At 42.5% G+C, this 23,191-nt stretch overlaps 1 protein-coding gene across 1 annotated transcript in view; it reads left to right on the forward strand.

Moving 5' to 3' along the window:
- FAM91A1 (family with sequence similarity 91 member A1) overlaps positions 1-23,040 on the forward strand; it is a 1,180,047-nt gene extending 1,157,007 nt beyond the window's left edge. The window contains exon 24 of the mRNA XM_069621589.1: positions 20,978-23,040. Within this exon, the coding sequence (XP_069477690.1) occupies positions 20,978-21,172 (195 nt within the window). The 3' untranslated portion in view covers positions 21,173-23,040. The remainder of the gene's footprint in view (positions 1-20,977) is intronic.
- Positions 23,041-23,191: the final 151 nt, after the last annotated feature.

The raw sequence follows: 23,191 nt of genomic DNA on the forward strand, positions 1-23,191 counted from the left end.
TCAGAGCCCAGACTGCGCATGCGTTCTCTTCAATGACTACTGAGAGATCAGTGGTCCTAGTAGTTTGATGCCATGAAGGACATCCTCAAAGTCAGTGGCCAGCGACCTGTCTTGGTGGGCCAACAGAGAAAACATGAGGATGGGGGAATTCTTTTGACCTCTGTGGCCCCACCCCCAAGTCTGCAGATGAGTGGCCTTTGGTCACCAATGGAGAGCCAGTGGCATGTCAACAGGCTGTAGTTACTGGCGATTAGGTTAACCCTGATTGCCTTTGCTCTGACTATGAGGGAAGTACGTCCATGTTATGACAGACAATACAGTTGCCATGCATCACCTCAACAAACTGTGGGTGTTCGGTCTCTACCCCTTTGCTAGTAGGCGCTGCAACTATGGTTCTAGTTTCTGGAGAACTAGATCTCCAGCTGTTCATCCAGCAGGAACAGAGAACTGCAAGCAGAACACAATCTCACACGAGTAGAAAGTGTACCAAGAGGTTCTTGAGGAGTTCGTCATTCGATGGGCTACTCCAACAGTCGATTTATTTGCCACGAGGTCCAACTCCAAGTGCACACAGTTCTGCTTGGTGGAATTGCCAGTGAGAGGCACACTGGGGGACACATTTATAATGGAATTGGTCTTCGACCATCATTATGCCTTCCCTCCAAAACCTGTCATCCCGTTGAGGTGCTACTGGCTACACACAGACCAGATCTCTGTATGCGTGCAGATGGAAAAGATGTGAGGCATGGTGCAGGGTACGCAGGATAGATCCTATTACTTGTCCCACCACTATGGTGATGAAGTTCCTTCTATTACTAGCCTTCAGTTTGGTACAGTCAAAGGCAATTTTGCGACTTTGTTTTTAAGAGGACTCCGGATCAAGGGTCCTTTACCACAATCCTGATAATGACCCAATTCCTGAAGGGCCTTATAAAGAGGTTCCCACCTACTCCCTTTGTGGTTCTGACCTGGGACCTTAACTTGTTTTTTATATCTTTGATGGTGACTCATCCATTCATGTTCTGTCAAGCTACTTACCTTGAAGACGGCCTTCTTTGTTGCAATCACGTCAGCAACATGTGTGAGTGGTTCCATGTCATTTCATCGCCTGCCTTTTCATCCCCAGGCTTTTAAACTTGCACTTTCCATCGAATGTGCTCATGTTTTTTTTTTCATTTTCTTTGGGGGGGGTACCCTCTTAGTCCCCCCTCCCACACTTATTTGTTGACATTGCCCACCTGCCCAAACCCTTATCTGCCCTTTCCCACCCCCACCCCCCACTAAAAAAAAAATTCGATGAGCACATTCAATGGAATGTGCACTTTGAAAAGCCTGGGGATGAAAAGGCAGACGATGAAAGGACGTCGTACCATGTGAGTGAGCTGCAGGATTTATCCAGTAAACCACTTTTCCTCTGATTCTTTAAGGAGAAAAGTCTCACTCATGGTGCGGCCTAGATTCCTGCCTAAAATGGTCTCTGAATTTCTACTTGTCCCAGAGCATCGACTTGCAAGTGTTTCACCCTCCTCTGCATCCTTCCAAGGATGTGGAGATGCTGCATAGGTTGGACCATAAGAGGGCTCTCAGCTTTTATGTGGCAAGGATGGCAAAATTCAGATGCGAGGACCAACTCTTTGTGGATTTCTGTTTGTCCAGAAACGGTTTGGCTCTGTCTAACCAGACAATCTCACAGTGGATAACCCTCTGCATTGCAGAGTGTTAAAGCTTGCAGGGAAAGATCTGCCGCTAGGTATAGGGGCACATTTCACCAGGGGGATGGCTGCATCTTCTGCTTTACAAAGGGGCGTTACGGTAATGGAAATTTGCTGAGCTACAGCGTGGTCGTCGCTCCACACATTCACCAAGCATTACTGTCTGGATGTAGCACGTGGCTCGGAATCCCATTTCGGTAGGGCAGTTTTGCAGAGCTTCCTTGTTTAAGAGCTTTTATCCCGCCTCCGCACTCTTTATTGCTTTGGGAGTCTATCTGATGAGGAATCTGCGGGAAAATGCAATCCCTTGAAGGAGAAATTACTTACTGTAATCTTTTTTTCTATGGATTCTTCTCCCGCAGATTCCTCATCACCCTCCCTTCCGGCCCGCTATGTAAGTGGTCTGCAGTCTATATGTGGTCTTCCTCTTCTCGTGGGACAACGTTTTCATTAGTTGTGTACTAGGCTCAGTTGAGACTTTCTTTTATAACGTTGTTCAGCCAAGGACTTTCGGTGCAATCCTTTTCCTCATTTAAAAAAAAAGGGGGGGTTTTGTCTGCTTTCAGCCCAAAACCTTGCATTCTTACTTTGTGGCTACTGAGCTCAAGGTTGGAGGGAGGGGGGAAGAGGTGAGGAACTGAGGAATGGGGGCATAGTGACATAATATATATGGTGGCCAACATCACGTCCAGTGCTTGACCAAACAGACCCTATCCAGGTGAATCATTCTCTGCATCTCAGAATGGTATGATCTTGCTGGAATGGATGTGTGTGTGGGTCTCAGAGCTCATTCTACCAGAGTAGTGGCTGCCACCTCTGCCCCGCCGCGGGAGTCCCTGTCCTGGACATTAGCCAGGTGGAAACGTGGGCATCACTGCATACATTTGGTAAGCATTACTGCTTGGATTCCCTTGTGGGCCAGGATGCCTGATTTGGTAGGCCACTTGTCTGGTTTAGGTGGTATCCTTGTTTCCTCCCTCCTTCAGATTTACGTACTGCTTTGAGAGTCTATCTTAAATGAAGAATCCGATACAGGAAATAATCCATTAGAAGAATGTTAGGCAGAATCCTGTGCAGTGCCCTTAAGGACCACTACACACAATTAAGACCACAGGTGACAATACAAGTTTTATCTTTGGTACAAGCCTGTACTACTAAGTTATAGTGGTAGCAGTAGCAGAGCAGCCAGGCTTATCTCAAGAGTATATGAGCAGTAGCAGAGATTACACAAAGGGACCACAATTACTGGAGCTCAAGCAAACACTGACTCAAGGTTTCAGGTAAAAAATATAAGTGCATTTATTTTGAAACCATCAGTTATAAACACAACACCTCTATTAAACTTTAAACAAAACCACACGTTAAATATACTACAACTAACCAATTCACTTTGTACAGTATGTCTCAAGGTAAGTACCCTGTGTTTGAATGAACCGGTGTTATGAACAAAACACGATACCGCGGATACGGTTGAGATCACTTTTTGACAGTTCGGTCTACTCAATAAACGTGTATCCATGACATGAAATGCTACCGGGACAAAAACACACTTAGCACCTGAGATACCCAGAGGGAGTTGGAGGCAAAAATCACAGGCAATATTTAGGTTAGGCAGACAGTATCGAGAAACACTCAGAAACAGGAGTTCAAAAGTCAAAGGGTCGGAGCCAGGGTTAAGTGACACCGGAGACCTGTTGCCGAAGATCACACCGTTAGATAGTTCACGATTCAGTGTAGGCCAATAGTACTTTGATATTGTCAATGTTCAGAAGCAAAAGTTATAAGAAGGAGGGAAGACAAGGGCGAGCCTTGAGGATGAAGAAAAAGGGATTCACCCAGTTTCCTCGAGTAGAGCACAGTACCTTATTCCAATGATGCAGCTGGTGCCCTGGCAGTTGTTCCTGTTGGTTTCCTGCAGACCCACGAATCCTGGAGCTTCATTGTGAAGGAGAACGTCTGAAGGGGGTCTGCACCACACATGGATGAAGCCGGCAGCAGTGACAACGAATAAAAGGTGCGCTCCTTAAAAACAAGAGAGGCTCGGCAGGTGGCTATCCGGACCACGACAGCAGTGTGCAGCGATTTTGTCCACGGCGGAGATCTCTGGCTGAAGATGATGAGCTGGTTATCCCCACCAGGCTCAAGGGAAGAAGACTCCGGACTGGTTCTCCTCTTAGCCGTCAAAGGGTAGATGGCTCAGGACTGCAGCAGGGCTTCACCGGGACGGGGTAGTTGCAGCAGCCGTCGTTCTTCTCCGCTTCTCTTCGGTTCCTTGTATTTCCAGAGGCGACTCTGACTTCTAGCCCAAGAGACCTGCCTTTTATGCGCGAAACCTCCATTCACACAGCCTGGCTGATAATCACGCAGCAGGGCGGTTGTCCATCCGGGACAACCACCTCAGCCAATCATGGCAAAGTGCGACTTGGGTTTCCTAGGATACCCTGTGCAGGGGGTGACTACACACATTTAGCCCACCTAGACACCCAGGCTCCTTGAGGAGGGCTTCTCTGCAGAAGCACGCCAAAAGACGGTGAACAAAGAAGGCGAACCTAGTTTGCCGCGCAAAGTAAAACACAAGAAGGACTTTAACAAAAAGAAATGGCGAATAAACCCAACCGGAGCCCAAAGAAAGACAATTTGGTCAAGCGGGTTTATGTTCGAGGCTAATATAATAGCCAAGAACAGTACCACGTTTATCTAATATGATCACGGTAGAAAAGTTAGGGCAGATACCACTGCCACCAGCCAAGTCTAAATGTTAAAAGAGCGAAACAATGCTCAGAGAGGTATAGACAGAAAAGGGGTACAGATTCGCCCTTTCCAGTACTCCATGTAAGGGTTTATAGTCAAAATCTCGAAAACAAAATCTCGAAAAAAAAAAAGCACGAATTCAAAATCTCGAAAAAAAAAATATCGAATTTTTTTTTCAATGCGGTTTTTTTCAAAATGGGGGGGTTTCCCCCCCCCCAACCCCCCTTTTTTCATTTTTTTTATTTTACCCCCTTTTTTTTTACTTACCTGACCCCAAAAACATATATAAATAAATAAATAAAAAATTCGATATTTTTTTTTCGAGATTTTTGTTTCGTGCTTTTTGTCATTCGAGATTTTGTCATTCGAGATTTTGACTGACCACCCCATGTAAGAGGGGGTGTACTGGGTCTGTGGTAAAAATGACTATGTAAAGTAAATGGCAACTTTACCTTTCTCTGGGGGACAGTAGTCAGCCCCAGCGAAATGGAGTCAGAGGGAAGTCTTAAAGACAACCCTGGGTTACTACACTAAAGGTGCTGTGTAACCCATTCAAGAACAGGGGCACTTGGAGTGGTGTGCTCCAGTGCCCAAGATCACACAATGAGTAAAAACACATAGGCCAAAACACATGTAAGAGTGGAAAAAGGATGTCCACTCTTACCAAGTGGAAAAAAATAAACTCCAGAAATCCAGCAAAGCTGCTGGGGGACTCACTAGGTGAGGGATATTAGCCCTAGAAGGAGAATTAATCCCAACAAAGAAAAAATGACTTTCCTCTCAGTAATGTTCTTTCTGAAGGATGTTCGTGCCACATAGTACACCATCGTTTGTACGGTCCATCAGCTTCAGAGTGCAAGGGAAAAAGGGTGGAACTGAGGTCATGGGGGCGCTATGCTGCTATATATGCTGGCCCTAATGTATATCAAGCGTGGGACATCGGATGGAACCAATGCAGAGCCATACTGCGCCCCCTGGCAGTGGAAAGGTTTCTGGGGAACAGCTGCGCTGGTATAAGGGTATCATATAGATAGTGGCAGAACATCCATCAAAAAGAGCATTACTGCGACGTAAGTAATTTGTTCTTACACGTGCCCATAAATCCCAAGCAGAGGAAGTAACTAAGGTTTGTTATCAGCAGTTCCCACTATCGGTTTCAGTTCCTAACGTTCAGGCTCATCCCTGGCCCGAGGTACTTCACCAAATTGTTGCCAGTGGTGCCAGCCAGTCTGAGAAGGGGGTTTCATGTCTGAACGGCTGGTTGATCAGGCCACGCTCTTTGGAGCAAGCTCAACCTCTACACCATACCTGCCACCTACTGCACCAACTGGTCTTCTTCTGTACCAGATGACACCCTCACAAGTGTTACGGTCACTGGAGCGGTCCTGGACTCACCCTTGTCCTTGGGGGGGCTGGGGGGATGCTTTTCCTCCCAAGGATAGGGCTTTGAATATCCAGCAGATGGTCTCCAAATTCCAAAATGTCCATACACTGCCGGCCCTGGACTTCCTGCGTTTGCTGGATCCCATTGCATCCTGCATTTTTCAGATACCAGAGGCCCGACTTAGAATGAGGTCACTCCAGTGTTCCTGCATATCTCTGTGGTCACAGTTCTCAGACAGAATGACTGATCATCTTCAGGTTCCGGCCAGGGCCTTACAGGATATTGTGGGGTGAACTTGCAGAAAGAACTTGATGGCAGGAGAATCATTTTGGCATCTGTGGCTGGAAGTAACCATGGTTAAGGAGGCTTCCCTGCAGGGCTAGGGTGCGGGATCCGAGTGGGCTAATGGTGAGTGGGTTGTGGTCCCTAGCAGAGATGAAACTCCACTTAACCTTCATGGAGCTGAATCTATTGTGCTGGTTCTGTTGGCCTTGTTACATTCAGCAGCAAAACAAAAGGAGTGATGGCTGGAAGGTTTAGAATTAATATTACAAAAAAACAAAAGAACAGGGACACCAACAGAGACCGGATTTCGTATGTCTCTGTAGTATGAAATGCAAGGTAGCACGACTTAAAATTAATAACATATGCTCATATGTCTGGTTAAAGAACAGTACATTTCTCTATTGGAACATGAAAGAATTGAATTCATATCCTACAAATATAATATACAAATGTATTTAATCTTTATAAAAATCCCTGATGGGAGCTTAAACATTTGTAATTTGAGCATAATGTAGCAAACGCAAATGTAGTATAGAAAATAATACAAAAATATATAATCACCAAAACTCTGTGATAAACATATCAAAGTACGAAAAATATTGAAGAAAAAAGAACTGCACACACCTCAGAAACACTCTCATACACTCACCATACACTCTACTTAACCATACCATACCAAACCAGCACTAAAATAGAGTATGACCCAATAAAATGACTGGAAAGATTATAAATAAAAAAAGGCATCAAAAAAACTTGAACTAATAACAAGGTTGGACTAATACTGCTAAATATAAAACCTAACCAACTGTACAACTCTGGTTGGTAACTATAATTATTAAATCATGATTCCTGAATGTAAACACGTAACGCCAACATGAAAAAACAAGAAGGGGCGAGGCGCGCACTCAAGTTCCTAGCCAATATTTTACCTGAAAAAAAGTTTACTGGGTTAAATCCCATCCCAAAGTGTCCAGTACATTCACAGGGTTAAATCCCAATTGCTGCTCAATTGTTCACAGGGTTGATTCCCTTCTTGCACTGCTGTTCTCCTCCTAGCGCTTTCGTGTCGCCAACACTCTTCAGGGAGGCTAAGTTGCCTTTCTGTTCAGGTGAATCCAATATAATCTCAAAAACAGAAGTAACGGGGGATACCAGGAATATCTGGGTAGTACAATCTATCCTGGATAAGCCACCAATGAATCTATAAAAACCTAAGAGATCATAATACTAGGTGTTTCCATGCGGTGTGTGCCAGTGAAGTCTGCCTATCTGCATCATGACTCCGTGTATTTCATGAACAAGCAAGAAATTAAACAACGGTGTCCTGCATTAATCATATAATAGGATAGAAAGCATTCAATTCAACCCCTTAGACACTAATACAGTATTCAATACATTTTATTAACAAATAGAAAAACATATGAAAATATTTTGTAAAAACCATCTCTGTGTCATGAAAAAACCAACCATACATATCATAAGCGATGTGTACATTGGTTGAACAGACTAATGAATAATACAATTAATGAATTAATCCAGACCATCTAAAACCACAACAATCCACACGTCAACCATACTTCCTTCATACTCATACCATACAACAATTCATTCTAATATAATTGCTGTGGCAGTCTCTAGGAACAGGGTCAGTCACGTCTCCAAGCAACAAGTTGGTGGTAGATCTCTCTCCTCGGCTGGTACCTCCCTCTGGAACAGCCTCCCTTAAACTTGAGGAGAACCATATCCGCTTCCGAAAACACCTCAAAACCTTTCTCTTTGCTTCTGCTTTCTCTCCTCCTCTCCTCTGCTGACCTCCTGGCTGATACTGGCACTGCACTGGCTACCTGGACACCCTATGATCACGGGCGCAGGTCCCTCTCCTGCCACCGTCACACACCTGCACTGCCCACCTGGCATCCCCCGCACTTGGAGACTGTCCTGTATCCCTACAGTCCCCCACCAGACATCGATAGCTGATGTCGGCACTTACTCATGCACTTGCCACATGCTGGCCGCTATTTTACTTATTGTTAGTATCTATTCCCATGTACTGCACTTTCCTTCCCCCCTTTCCACACACTTGCGCGATCTGAATGACACTTGGCCTAGTAGGATTGTTGTATGTCCCCCTGGTTCCCCTCCCTTGCCTCGTTGTGCCTTGAAACACTTGTGTATAGGCGCGTTATAAATGCCATATCATATCGTATATCATACTAGGACCCTTCCATTGAGTCATAAGCACCACATCGAGAGATCAAATCTACAAATTCACACTAACCCTGCATACAAATCAATAGTCTTGTGGGTGATTTAGGAGGAATATCAATTTTTGTCCCAATACTGCAATGTCATCCCAATCCCAGGAGATCCATGAGGGGGGTACGTTGCGTGGTGTACAGCCAGACAATATAGAAAATCGTTACAGGACAAACCACCATGAACAATAACAAAAGACATAAACAGAGAGAGAAAAAAAGAGAAAAAAGATCTCCATGAGACAAGTAACCAAATAAAGTGGATACATATGTTCTCCACATAAATCAACCTACAGAATATCGTGTTAAGCACTGGGTGTGAGTCAGATAAAATGACAACAACGCCAATACTCACACTGGAAGTAATCACTTGGACAAGATGTGTAGCACAGAAGTAGATTCACAGTAATTACTAGACCAGGTTTTCAAGCATAGGCTGGTAATGCAGAGCTATGCATGTATCCTTAAATTGGCCATGTAGCAACTGAAACAACAAGTGGGTAAGATAACACTCTATCAATATTGCATACGGTCAAATTGAGAAAGTTGTCCCCCCCCCAAATTCTGTTCCGCCAACAGTATAGCAAACATAAAGCTTACTTGGAAAATAATGTATCAAACACAACAGCTCCAAGGTGGCCGTGGTCTGCAATATTGCTGAAACTGTCAATGTTTCTCGTGCATGTGCTGCATGCTATCGAGGTCCTGTCAAAGCTGTATAAAGAAATGCAACAAACAAATGCTTGCAGTTTGGGTATACTACTCCAAGCGTGTGCGGCACATTGTGATACGTATATATCATATCAAGTGGTCCGAAAAACATCAGTTCGCTGAGCGCGCTCACAACACTCTATGCATCAAATATACCGAACCCCTAAGGTTTAACTAGATACCATAGAGTCCAACAACAATTCGTCAGTTAATGTCATATAGCGACTCAGACAGAACACATAGCGTGATACCAATCAAAGCACCATCCTCTGTATGGGCAGAGCAATGCCGTAAACAGGTTCTATTCTCGTCAATCACCCGATCTAGGGCACGCCACTAGCCCGTATAACCAGTAGCTGTTCTTACCGATAGAACGCCAACCGCCACATTAGATGCATGCTGGTTACTGCAAGTAAAGGATGGACTAAGGAATAGATTTAATCCCCTCCTTCCAGGATTAATACTGTTGGAATCTACTCCTGTCAGTGGCGGCCATCTTGGAATATTTGTTCTGAAGCACAGTGGATGGAAGGAAAAATGAAAAGTCTATAATTTCTCTCACTAATAGCTGGTTGTCTCCCACGCTTAATAGCCAGTTAATTACTGGTCCGCTACTGATCTGCCATCAGCTAGATGGCAAAAACGAAAACAATACAAATTACAGCAGCTCGAATGGTACACAAATAGCATACTGATCTGTATCTCAGCAAAAAAACGCATTATCGTGAAATCTCATAAAAATCAGATGAAAAGCAGGACAACCGCACGGGAGCTGCAATGGGACCACCAAAAAATTGTGGTTCGTCATGTGGGTACCATCATCACCAGTTTCTATGGATTCCAATCCATCTGCTCATTCAGCCCAGTAATATAACTTTTGGTAACAAATATTAATCTCATTTCTTCCTTGACCAAGGTTTTTGTCTGTGTTCGTATTGTTCGACGTGTGGACTTTTTTCAAAACAGACCATGTCAAATCCTCACAGCCATGATTATTAGCTACAAAGTGTCCGACCATCTGGGCTGTCATTACTTTATTTCATATACAGCTCTTATGTTCAATGATACGTATTTTCACTTTTCGTTCAGTTTTACCGATGTATAATTTGGGTCATGGACACCAGATAGCATAAATCACACCACTGGTGTTACAGTTTGTGAACAATATTTGATTCCAAGGTCTCTCTAGGCCAATATAAACACTGGTACCTCTTAGTTAATGGACAGCAACGGCACATCCCACAAGGTGTGTGTCAAACTGGTTTTGTTAGGCCTCATTGTTCAGTGATGGTCTGTTGTGGATTGGGCAAAACAGAAATATCATTCATGGTCACCAATTCCTTGATGTCTTCCTCGTTTAAAGACATACCTGGGAACTGGAATTTGATTGTTCCCTTTCAGCAAAATGTGCCAATTCTTCTTAATAGTGCTGAACATTTGATTTTGAAAGAGGATTATAGGTACTCACAAAGACCAATCATCTGGATCTGTTGAGGGCAGTTTATTCTTATATTCCAGCAACTCACCTCATTGATTGTTGGTAGCCCTCTTCAAAGAGCATTTGACAATTTTCTTGGGATACCCTCTACAGATCAAGTTCTTACTCAGTAGTTCAGCTTCATGCAGGAACACATGTGTATTTGTACTGTTCAGTTTCAACCTTAAAAATTGTCCAAAAGGCAGGTTGTCTCTTACGGTTTTTGGATGGAAGCTATCATATCTCAATAAAGAGTTTCGATCTGTCGGTTTGTGAAAGGGTATTATCTCCAAAGTATTAGTGTTAACATTAGCCACAATAGTCAGGTCCAGAAAATCGATCCTGTGCCTACCATAATTAATAGTGAATTTAAGAAAGGGATTGATCCCATTCAGCCAATCGAAAAAGGCCAACAATTCTACTTCATCTCCATGCCAAATCATTATCACATCATCTATGTACCTTTTCCGAAGGGTTTGATGGTGCCGAAATACATTAGTAACACTGAAAATGTCTTTCCGTTCCACACAGTCCACATAAAGATTTGCTAATGTCGGAGCCACGGCTGACCCCATGGCTGTGCCATGGATTTGCTGAAAAAAGTGGTTGTTAAACTTAAAGTAGTTTTCCGTTACTGACATCATGGTACAAGACAAAATAAACGCATTAGGTCTCATACCTGAATCTCTTTTCTCAAGAAGCAATTCCTCTATCATATCAAGTGTGGCCATCTGAGGAATTTTAGTATACAACAATACTATATCAAGTGTAACCGATAAGTCGTTTTTTACCATTAAACGGAAACTTTTCAATAAGATTAATGACACTCATAGAATCTTGAATGTATGAGGTCATCTCTCTCACATATCCTTTCAAGAATGAGTCTGCACATTTTGTCAATCGTTCTAGCACAGAATTAGTGCCAGAAATAATGGGTCTCCCAGGCGGATGGACCAGTGTCTTATGTACCTTAGGTAGAATGTAAAATTGAGGTACACTTGAATCAGTTGTGACCAGGTATTCTGCTTCTTTGTGAGTTATTCATCTTCTGTCTTTCGCTTTTTCAACCTTGTTGGCTATCAAGGATTTAAGGCGGGTAGTCTGCTTGACTGCCAAAGGTAAATAGAATGTGGTGTCAGCCAATTGTCTATCACATTCTCTGATGTAATCTTGGTGGTCCAGTAGCACAATAGCACCACCTTTATCCGCACTTCTAATAACTATTGTTTTGTTATTCTTAAGTGTGATTATGGCTTGTCTTCGTAACCTTGTACAATTCTGAAAAGCCCTACCTTTGTTACCCTTCTCCAAGAGATCTAATTCGGAAAGGACTCTTGGTTCAAAGACGATCGACTCAGGACTGTGGCTGGCAATAGAAGGGCAAAAATTCGAAGTGTTATGGAGCCCGCTGTTAGTTTGCTCTAATTCGTAAGGGTTCTCCTTAAAATATTGTTTAAGGTGTATCTTACAAAACAAGTTTTGGATTTCCAGATGCAATCTGAAACTGTCATAAGGAGAGGTTGGGACAAAACCAAATCATTTCTCCAAGACAGCCTGTCCCACCGCAGTGGGGGTGTAAGAAGATAGATTTTTCAATAGGCTGTCTTGCTTCTTGTCACACGGGGCTCGCAGTCCCAATCCATCATCTCCCTGTCTAAAAAACCAGCCAGGGAAGCCCTACTGCTTTGTGCTTGACGAAAATTCTGTTGTCCTAGTCTGTTATTGCTATTGCCACAGCCAGCACCACGCGCATGCTTCCTAAAATTAGGATCACCCAATGTGCCATCGTCGTCTTAGCTGTGTGAGCTATAAGAGGTGTTAGTAAAGCGCACATTCTTGTTATTCCTTCTGGACGCCCCATCATATAATTGATCAGGCACAAAGTCATCTTGTATATATCGAAAAAAGCCTTTTTATGCCTGTAATATGTAATGTCCTTTTGTAGTCTTCTAATCCTGTCTCTCACTGTTGACTCCTTAAAGTCATTGATTTCCTTTAATAATTTCATCTAATCTCTTAGTGAAAGCTTCAAATGGAACTCGTTTTTTGATTTCTTCTTCCAGCTTAGCTAATTCAATACCCTGCTTTTCCGTCATTTCTTTGGCAGTGTCAATAAGGATGAGCCAATCTCTGCTGCATTTGTTGGCTATATAACTCCACCTTATAATAAACTCTTTATTATCTAAAAAATAGCTGTGACTCATTCCGCACCACAAGACTCTGGGGTAATACTCTACTTCTCAAATATTCGAACATTATTGTACCATGTAACTCGGTACAAATTAATCTCTTTTTCAACTGGCATAACTCATCCCATTTGGTAATGTTGGTTATGGGGGGACTCTCGCCTTCATTGGAAAAGAGAGACGATCTAGCCAGTAGATGAGAAACATATTTCTCATCGTATCTTCGAGTCTTATCTGCCGCCATCTTGCACAGTGTAAGAAAAATATGCATGTCTCATTTAAGTACTAAATAACAGAAAATACACACATTAAACACCCCTGAGGACACTGGACTGGTAAAACATCAACAGTCACTGGTGAAACTATCATCCCACGACCGATAGCCATGCATAAACCACAAAAAACAAAAGAACGGGGACACGAGGTATGTCAGAACTCCAGTCGTACCTAGTCAGCACCAATAAATAAGGTAAAAAAGAGGCCGGAGTTCGTATGTCTCTGTAGTATGAAATGCAAGGTAGCACGACTTAGAATCAATAACATATGCTAATATGTCTGGTCAAAGAACAGCACATTTCTCTATTGGAACATGAAAGAATTAAATTCATATCCTACAAATATAATATACACATGTATTTAATGTTTATAAAAAATCCCTGATGGGAGTTTAAAAACTTGTAATTTGAGCATTATATAGCAAACGCAAATGTAGTATAGAAAATAATACAAAAATATATAATCACCAAAACTCTGTGATAAAGTACTCAAAATATTGAAGAAAAAAGAACTGCACACACCTCAGAAACACTCTCATACACTCACCATACACTCCACTTAACCATATCATACCAAACCAGCACTAAGGTAGAGTATGACCCAATCAATAATGACAAACAATTATAAATCAAAAAAGGCATCGACAAAATATAAACTAATAACAAGGTTGGACTAAATGCTCCAAGGGAGCAAAATACTACTAAATATAAAAGTTATCCAACTACAAAAATCTGGTTGGTAACTATCATTATTAAATCATGATTCCTAAATATAAACACATAAACCCAACATGTTTCTTTATATATCCGTCGTAATATTCAGTTAGGTGGAAATTCATCGGGGGTAGATTGGTATAAAAGTATTCGGGTGATAGCAGTTCTTAACAATTGCTACACCACCTTGTCGTGTAGCTTGGATCTCACCTACCTAAATTAATATTACCTCTGGCATTGCTCTGGGCAACCCTGCATACCTTACTGATTAGGCCCAACGAATCCAAAACATGTCTGGGGATGCTTGTGGTCTCATGCAGAAGGGATGTGACCAAGCAGTTTGGACTGGACAGCCTCTTTTGGGGTGGGATGAAGCCAGATTTGCATATGGTCTTTCCCTTTTTGTAATGGCTTGGCAGGTGGAGAACTATGTCCTGAAGGTTGCCCAGAGCAATGCCAGAGGTTAAGATTACTTCTAAGCCTCCCAGCCATCACCTCTTTTGTTTTGCTTTTTACATTCGATACAGGGGAACACTGTCCTGACCATGAAGTACATCACAATGTATATGCACTACCTCAACAAGAGTGGGGGTGTGGGGTCTATACCCTTGTACATGGAGCTTCGTGACATATCCATCTACCCTCCGTGGCATCTAGGGGAGAGAGTGGAACTGCTCTTTGTCCGAGGAGCCGGGTCCTCTATCTGAACGTCATTGCTTGAACCTTCATGGCTGGGATCTGCTGAGACGCTGAAATATTAGGAGTGGGATTTGGAGGACAAAGTCCTGGATGTCCTGCTTTCAGCTCAGATTATTTGATGTCTGCACTTTATGCCTGCAAGTGGTATAAATTATCGGTTTGCTGTCAAGAGAGTAATCTGGACACTTTTATCTGTTCTGAATGTTCTGCTTTCTTTTGCTGGGTGGGCCTGAAGGTTTGCACTGTAAAGGGCTACTTAGTTGCATCTCAGTCTTTAAAAGGATCTCTGAGCAAGGCTCTTTTTTTTCACAATCTGTGCAACCAGTCCCTAATCTATTCCCACCGCCCACAAGTTTGTTGTTCCTGCCCGGGAGTTGAATTTAGTGTTGGCTTTCCTTATGGGTGCTGCGTTTGAGCCCCTACCTTCATGTTGATTAAGGTTGCAAACCCATGCAGTGATTTTCCTATTGGCTATCACACCACATAGGCGGTGAGTAAGCTTCAGTTGTTGTCTGTTAAACCTTCCTGCTTGGTGTTTTCCAAGGGGAAGGTGAATGAGAGTGTGGCTGTCATTCCTAAAGTTGTTTCAGACTTGGATATCTCTTGGAAGAGCCATTGAACACGGGGAACGGGTCCTTTAAGATTTAAGACATGGTAACAGTATCTGAGATGGATGGGGAAGCAGATCTTACTCATACATCAATAATCAGACAGACTCGGGAAGTTAGCAAAAATCAAGGCTGTTTGAATCGCAAGTCTTTAAAGCGGGGAGTACAACGGACGCCGCTCAGAATTATCTCAAAGCATTTCATAAAAAACAGTTCTTTTATACTAAATATTCGTCATGCGTGTCGTCGGGATATGTGGAAAAATAAGAGGGGTTGTGGTTGGTCAGCGGGGAACATCTACATATACCTTCTATGGGATACAGGGACGTGATTGGGTCTCTATGATCAGGTGGACAACTAAGCCCATCTCAAGTGCAGGTCATCTTCCGTGTCAGTCTAATACACAACATACTATTGGCTTCTCAAACTATAGGGCTCTTTAATACGTGGCCCTCTATAATTGGTTGGCACACTTGTACACTTCTGGAATATTCACTCGCTAACAGCACGCAACTGTTACTCCAGGGGCTGGGGGTTTGGCCTGGTCATGCCTCTCCACCCAATTAGCCCAACATCCATCATCACTCCTGCGGTCTGCCATTCAATTAATGTCTTTGAACTCGGCCTTCTAGAGGCTCACTGAGCCTGAGAATAAAAGGGAGTGAAGGCATGGCGTTATCTTCTGGTCTCGGTGTAACTCGCCCCACTGCATATTTTCATCTGACCATGTGACTGGATACTGTTTTTAAGCTTCTTGTTGTATTTAATACTATTAAATGAAGAAATATTGGCACCTCCAGTGATTTTCCATTATACTTCAGACAGGAGCTGAGCTTGCTTCTCCCGTTCATGTATCCTCTTAAGTAGATAACTAGGCTCTCGGTGGCCCAAACACTTGACACTGGCCAGGCAAGCCTTTCTTGAATCTCCCTTCGCTGTCAGCTATTCTTATTTTGCTGCGCCACACTTCCAGCCTGTTCAGGCCCACAATCTAATCACTATGTAGCCAGCCTTATGATTACTTTGTCTACTTGCGTTACTGCATCTGTAAAATTATAAAATGGCTTTGCATTTTCTTCGGTGCTTCTCCGTTTGTGCAATCTTTATTTCGCTCCTGAAATGTTGCTTACTTCACTACTTTGTCATCAGAATCTATACAGTCTATATTCTTTCTTCATTTGCATCGCTTCTGGGTGTGTCACCTCTGCTTCACGTGACAACCAGTCCTCTCTTTCATTCATTTTCACACTTCACGTATGGTGGTGATTCCCCCTTCTCACTATGTAATCGTCTTTTAGGTCGCTCTGGGTATGCCATGGGGTCTGGTGTCCTATCTTTAGGTTGGTCTAAATCTGACCATCTTACTTCCTTATCCGTCTGCAGACATCCCTCTGTCTTCGTCTGACATATCTAGTCCCCAACTAGTATGGCTTTCATCTTTCTCATCTCTGTTTAAAGTCAGCCTGTCCAAGAACAAGGCTCTATCCTCGAGACTCAATGGGCTTCATTCCTTGCCTCGTGACTGGACGCCTGTGGATCGATCTTTTCCCTTACTTCTTGATTCAATTTTCTCCTCATCTCCTGATAAGCTTTATCAATTCTATCTCTGATACGTCCTATCCCGAAATTCTCATGTAGGTTTACCCTAGACGGTCCTGGCATTGATCCTTGCAACGAGAGGAACTCCTCTGTTGCTACATGATATTACTGAACTCTGTTCCATCAAATCTTTCTCAATGTGATCAATGTTGCGTTCCCTCTGTCTCATTTTTCATTCTGTTTCTTCGTCTAGTTCCCTTCGCTTCTTCGCTTTGCATCTAACTCTGTCCTCCTGTCTTTTCTCTTCCCTTCTTTCGTTTGCTCTTCATTTGCTTTGTCTCTTCTTCTTTGCATTCTTTTGTCTCGAAATTTCTGTTCTTCTTTCTCTTCTCTCTTCTTTTCTAGCCTGTCTTGTTCTTCAATTGCTCTCTGCCTTTTGTCATACTTTCTGTTCTTCTGCCCTTCATTCCTTTCTTAGTTGCTCCTCCTGATACATTTTCTCTCGCTTTTGTCTACTCTTCCTTTTATGTTCATCCTCTTTCAATTGTTTCTCTCGTTCCATGTCTTTTCTATCCAGTTCGTCTTGAGCTTTCCCTTGTATTACTTCCTCGATGCTCTTCCCATCGAGTTTGAGCAATATCTGGCCACCCATCCATTAGTTCTGTACGAGCGTAACCTCGTCAGCTTTATGCCTTTCTCCTTTCCATCTCTTAATCTCTTGTTTTATAACTATGGATACATTCGGTCGCTCACTCTTCTCCTCTTAATCTTGTAGGACCTTAGAGGTCTCCACCTTTCATCATTTCTCTTTCTGGACTCTCGTCACTGCTATAAGCAGGCGGTTCAGGTATCGGATTACTATATCCTATCGCCGCTTTAATTCCCTTAATAGATACAGTCCTTCATCTTTTGTACTATCGCCATTTATTTCTGGTGCGGTAAGGGGAGCAGAAGGCTCGACATCTTCCTCCCTCTGCTGATTAAGCATCCAATCCTCAGGAGGCGGAGCTTCTCGTTCAGCCGGGTACTTCTTTCAAAGCTCTAAACTGGCTAACCTTTTCTCCAATTTCTTTCCTGTGTACGCAGCGTCCAAGTATGTGGTCTTGTGCTGCAAAACTGCTTTTGACAGTGATCCCCCTTGTGGCCATGGCATGGCATGTACATTTCGTCTGCAGTACCCTTAACCCATTCTGCACTATACTGTTTAAGCTTGGGTGCATGTTTTGGCAGTTGCTTGCAACGATGCATCAGTGGAGTAACATATCCCATTTTGACAAGTCTTAATTGACTGTCGATACTTACCATTACTTTACACAAAATATTTCAGAAAAACAATAAATATGAGCATGCACTAATAGTCGCTGCTCAAGGCCTCTAGTTCACAATTTATTCCAATCTACCTACTTCAGCCGGTAATGGCTAAAACAGGTAGCTAATAGCTTTTTGGTCTCTACTCAACACAACCTCCTTGTCGCTCTTAGACACTTCACTTTTTCCAATACACAAACGGACTAACTAGTCGATTTCTCCACATGTACTTCCTCAGCGCTCTTCTCTGCTATTACTTGCCCCTAATTACTCCGATAGGAGTTTGAATTATTCCCTCTATCAGACCTTTTCCGTGTGCAGCGTAGTTTTACCCCCTTGAGTTTTGGAATAACTCCTTCTATACGCTCCTGGAGCGTAGGACTATGGGTTTATTTAGACGCTCCTCGTCATATATTTACTCAACCAACACCCTGTTACTTTTTTATTTTACCACAATCCCCTGTTCTCACATTATTTGCCATTTCCCTCAATCCACTCACCATTGCCCCTTCGGCTCCTGACACTCGGGATCGTCTCTTCCTCCTCCAACCGGCCACTTTAGTCTTCGGTCTGCTCAGCGCCTGTGGAAACCAGGTGGGATTTCGTGAAGGAGAGGCCCGTCCCACCTGTATCTTCTTTACTTGCAAGTTTTCTATATCGGCCGCTCCCCACAGGAAACCTCGCGTTCTTCCAGCTAAATTGTGAAGGATGCCCAATGTTCGGCAATCTCGAAGAGCTTACTGGTCGATGGACCTTGATAACCACCACCTCTCTGCTACCAAGTGAACAGGTCCTTTAACACGAGGTAACTGTATCTCAGATGGATGGGAATGCAAATCTTACTTATACATCAATAATCAGACCGACTCAGGAAGTTGGCAAAAATCAAGGCTGTTTTAATCACAGGTCTTTAAAAACAGGGAGTACAACGGATATCAACGGACGCTGCACAGAATTATCTCAAAGCATTTAATAAAAAACAGTTCTTTTATACTAAATATTCGTCATGATTGACGTCAGGATATGTGGTAAAATAAGAAAACCTACTATGGGTTGTGGTTGGTCAGCGGGGACCATCTACATATGCTTTCTATGGGATACAGGGACGTGATTGGGTCTCTAAGATCAGGTGGACAACTAAGCCCATCCCAAGTGCAAGTCATCTTCCGTGTCAGTCTAATACACGACATACTATTGGCTTCTCAAACTATAGGGCTCTTTAAGGTGCTGGGGGTTTGACTTGGTCGGGCCTCCCCACCCAATTAGCCCAACATCCATCATCACTCCTGCGGCCTGCCATTCAATTAATGTCTTTGAACTCGGCCTTGTAAAGGCTCACTGCCTATGAGCAAAAAAGGGAATGAAGGCATGGCCTTATCTTCTGGTCTCGGTATAGCTCACACCGCTACTTATTTTCATCTGACCATGTGACTGGAGACCATGTTTTTAAGCTTCTTGTTGTATTTAATACTATTAAATGAAGAAATATTGCCATCTCCAGTGGTTTTCCATTATACCTCAAACAGGAGCTGATCTTGCTTCTCACTTTCATGTATCTTCTTAAGTAGATAGGTAGGGTCTGGTTGGCCCCAACTCTTGACACTGGGCCACGCAAGCCTTTCTTGAATCTCCCTTCGCCATCAGCTATTCTTATTTTGCTGCGCCACACTTGTAGCCCTTTCATTCACGGGGTCCAAGTTTGCTAAAGTGTGTCGTGGAACATCGAGATTCTATACATTCCTATATTTATACATTGGCGCAACGCCTGCAATCTATTCACTATGTAGCCAGCCTTATAATTACTTTGTCTACTTGCGTTACTGCGTCTGTAAAATTGTAAAATGGCTTTGCATTTTCTTCGGTGCTTCTCCGTACATGCAATCTTCATTTCGCTACCAAAATGTTGCTTACTTCGTCATCAGTTTCTGTAAGGTCTATATTCTTCATTTGCATCTCTTCTGGGTGCATCACCTCTGCTTTACTTGACATCACCAGTCCTCTCTTTCATTCATTTTCACACTTCTTCCGGAACTTCCTTCAGAAGATCGTCATTTCTCTGCAGGTACATATAGGGTTTTCTCAATGGATACCTTGTTTCAAGGACTTTTCTGTTTTTGCTCCACCTCGCCCTTCCAAGATAGAGTAGCGATTCTATCGACAGGAACCAGAGCAGACCCTCTGCTACCATGGATGAGAGACATCAGGAAAGATGACCAGCTTTTTGTGGATTATGCTGGTGCTTTTGCTGATGGGGCAGTGACTGAACAGACCCTGTCAAGATCGATCACCCTGTGTATCTCGGAATGTTACACTCTGCCTTGGAAGGAAGTGTCTAAGAGTCACCGGTCTCATTTAACCAGAGGCCATCAGAGGGATGGGACATATGTGAAGCAGTTTTGTGGCCATTGCTGCATTGGTTTACCAAACACTACAACTTGGACTCCCTGTCAGGACAGGATGCTTGCTTTGGTCAAGCAGTTCCCCATAGTTTTCTGGTTAGTTAGTGTCCTCTCGCTCTCCTGTAGATGTACTTACTGCTCTGGGGGTGAATCAGTGGGAAGTACCAAATCCATTGGAAAACATATCCTTTTTCTGATGGATGTTCCTCCCACAAATTGCTCACCACCCCTCCCAATCTGCCCCTCTTTATGAATAGCTTGTACACCTCACTTGTTAGTGGTTGTTCAGCAGCTGAGGGCTAGGGGTAAAGAGCAGAACTGGGATCTTGGGGTGCGGTGGCACCATGTGTACTGTCGCTGATGTCACTTTCATAGTGGGTCGCGTAGCAACGCCTAGCGAAGCCACAGAGCGCCCTCTGGTGATGAAAGTTTCCAAAGGCAGCTGGCGATTGAATATCATAGATGACAAATGTGTGTGCTACATCCATTATATATGATGAGGCATTTATAACACGCCTGTAGACAAGTCCATCAGGAAGAACAGGTAATTAATTTGATCCTCCTATAAAATGTCATGACTACCTACGCTTCTAATACACATACTTCTGTTTTCTTTCAAGTAACAGAATTTTACATTTAATGTATCTACATTCTGAATTTATTTTAATTTACAGGAAGGCGTTTCCACGCTAGATCTCCTCTCTGATGCCAGTACTGCAAATCTTCTTTCACACCCTACATCTCCAGACATGGGTGTGCCACTTCCTGCCAGGAGCTTGATGTTCAGAGATGGAAACCTCTCCCAATGGCACGGACGATCCCCTTCATCAGTACTTATTGCAAACATACCTAAAGAACAGATAAAGTAATTCTGTTATTGGATTTAAGACTTTCTTGTCATTGATATTCTCTGATGCGCTGAATTGCCAATCACTTAAGCTGATTTGACTGCACAGCATATGATGTGGAAATGGTGATATATTTAATATTGCATTAGTGAGAGACATGTATTACTGTGTAACATCTCTGGAATCCAATTTTGTGTCTGCCCACACAACACCTTTGTACTGTCAGCACTAGTTTTATTAGAGGCAAAAGGGTGCTTTGCCCTTGCATCTTTGTTGACAACGATTGTAGGCTCTACAATGATTTTAAATTGGTACTGTCACAGTACATCCATTTTCTAATAATGAAGCTATAGGTTATCAGATCATCCATTGAAATTAATTTTATACTGTATTATTTCCACCCTTTCTGTTTTGTCCACAGTGGCTCTCTTGACCAGGTTACAGCTATTTAACAATATTAAATAATGCATTCATATTTTCATCAGACAGACATTCAACTTTTCTACCGCTCTTCCAAGTACTATTTATTGCTGCACAAAAATGAAGTATCAATTATCATTGCAAATGTCAGAACAACAGAGCAGTTGTCGGATTCATGCCAAACCAAATACAATCGGTTGGAATGACTCAAAGAGCAACACGTTTTCTTCATCTGAAATGTCAGATGTAATGGTCCTAAATGGCAAACCATGCATATGCTTTCTTTTTACTGATGATGGAAAGAGGTAACCTCTTAACTTAAAATGATCTCAAACTACTAGTCTACTAAAATTAGATTGCTCTTTGTAAGTGGTTTCAAAAGTATTGTTAAATACAGCGCGTTGGCATTTGACAACAGACTTTTGCACAAAAGCTATTTCTAAACCACAATTCGATAGTCAGTTGCCAGTGGTTATAGGGTTTTCCTGGTGGGGGTAGATTATAATTTCTATTAAATATGTTTATTATGATAATAAACCACTGGTCTATTAAACAGTTTGTTTAATTATACAGATCATTGTGTGTCATACAAGGCAATGGTGTAGCTTTTCCGAGATAAGAAGATGCAATGTAATGTCACTAATTTAAAATGCACTGAATGATCAGTCCTTGATCTATCAGGTTTCCAAAGTGGAATGCTGCATTAAATATAATATACTAAAGTGTTTTCTTTATTCATAGCTTATTAGGTAAAAGTTAAACTGGTGAAACGCATTATGGGTCTTTCCTTCAGAGAGGTAACTTATTTCACCCCTGAAAAAGCACCCCAGTGCAGTGCACTATTGCCAGTTATGCAATATTGAGCTATGAGGTATAATGTGCTGGTGAAGACATCCAGTCTCCCCCCAATGGAATACAGCAATAGAATAGTTATTTCCTATTTGTACATGCCTAAAGTGTTTATTACTCAAAATAAAGTACAATACTCACTCGTAATTATCTTTTGAAAGATATTTGTGGACCAACACCCTGTGTAAGGTACGATTTTGTGTGGGGCTATTGCTGGATAATTTGTTAAATTTTCTACTTGTTTGGACCAATGGAAGATAGATATTTGTTTTAACTTTTTCCTGCAAAGAAAAGTGAGACCGAAGAATGGCCAGATGAATGATTTTATTGTCCTTCATTGATGTAAATAACCATGTGCACAATTGTAAAAAGAAAAATGTCCGGAGAGTAGTATCTTTCCGATTCAAATATATTTTTTATGTCTGTGTGCTATTATGTCTCTGGTGCCTTTTGTAGGAATCACTAGTATTTCAATGTGACCAATGCTGCTGCTTTATTTTGTGCCTCTCATATTCCTCTTCTTTGTTGTATTTTACTACTTGTAGTCTGAATAATTTATTCTGCACATACAAAGAACTCAGATTCACATGCTTGATTATTAAAGTGCACTGCCGTTCTGAGTTGCATTTTATTTACTTTCAGTATCTGTAACTAAAGACGATTTCTGCTACTGAAGAACACGGCTGATTTGCATTATTTATAACCACCACCTAACGTGTAACCTATCTGAGCTAAGATTGATTAATAACCACAAGATAGATTAGTAAACCG

This window comes from Ambystoma mexicanum, chromosome 5q (genome assembly GCF_040938575.1).
Source record: "Ambystoma mexicanum isolate Mex_15411 chromosome 5q, UKY_AmexF1_1, whole genome shotgun sequence".
NCBI classification, from domain to species: domain Eukaryota; kingdom Metazoa; phylum Chordata; class Amphibia; order Caudata; family Ambystomatidae; genus Ambystoma; species Ambystoma mexicanum.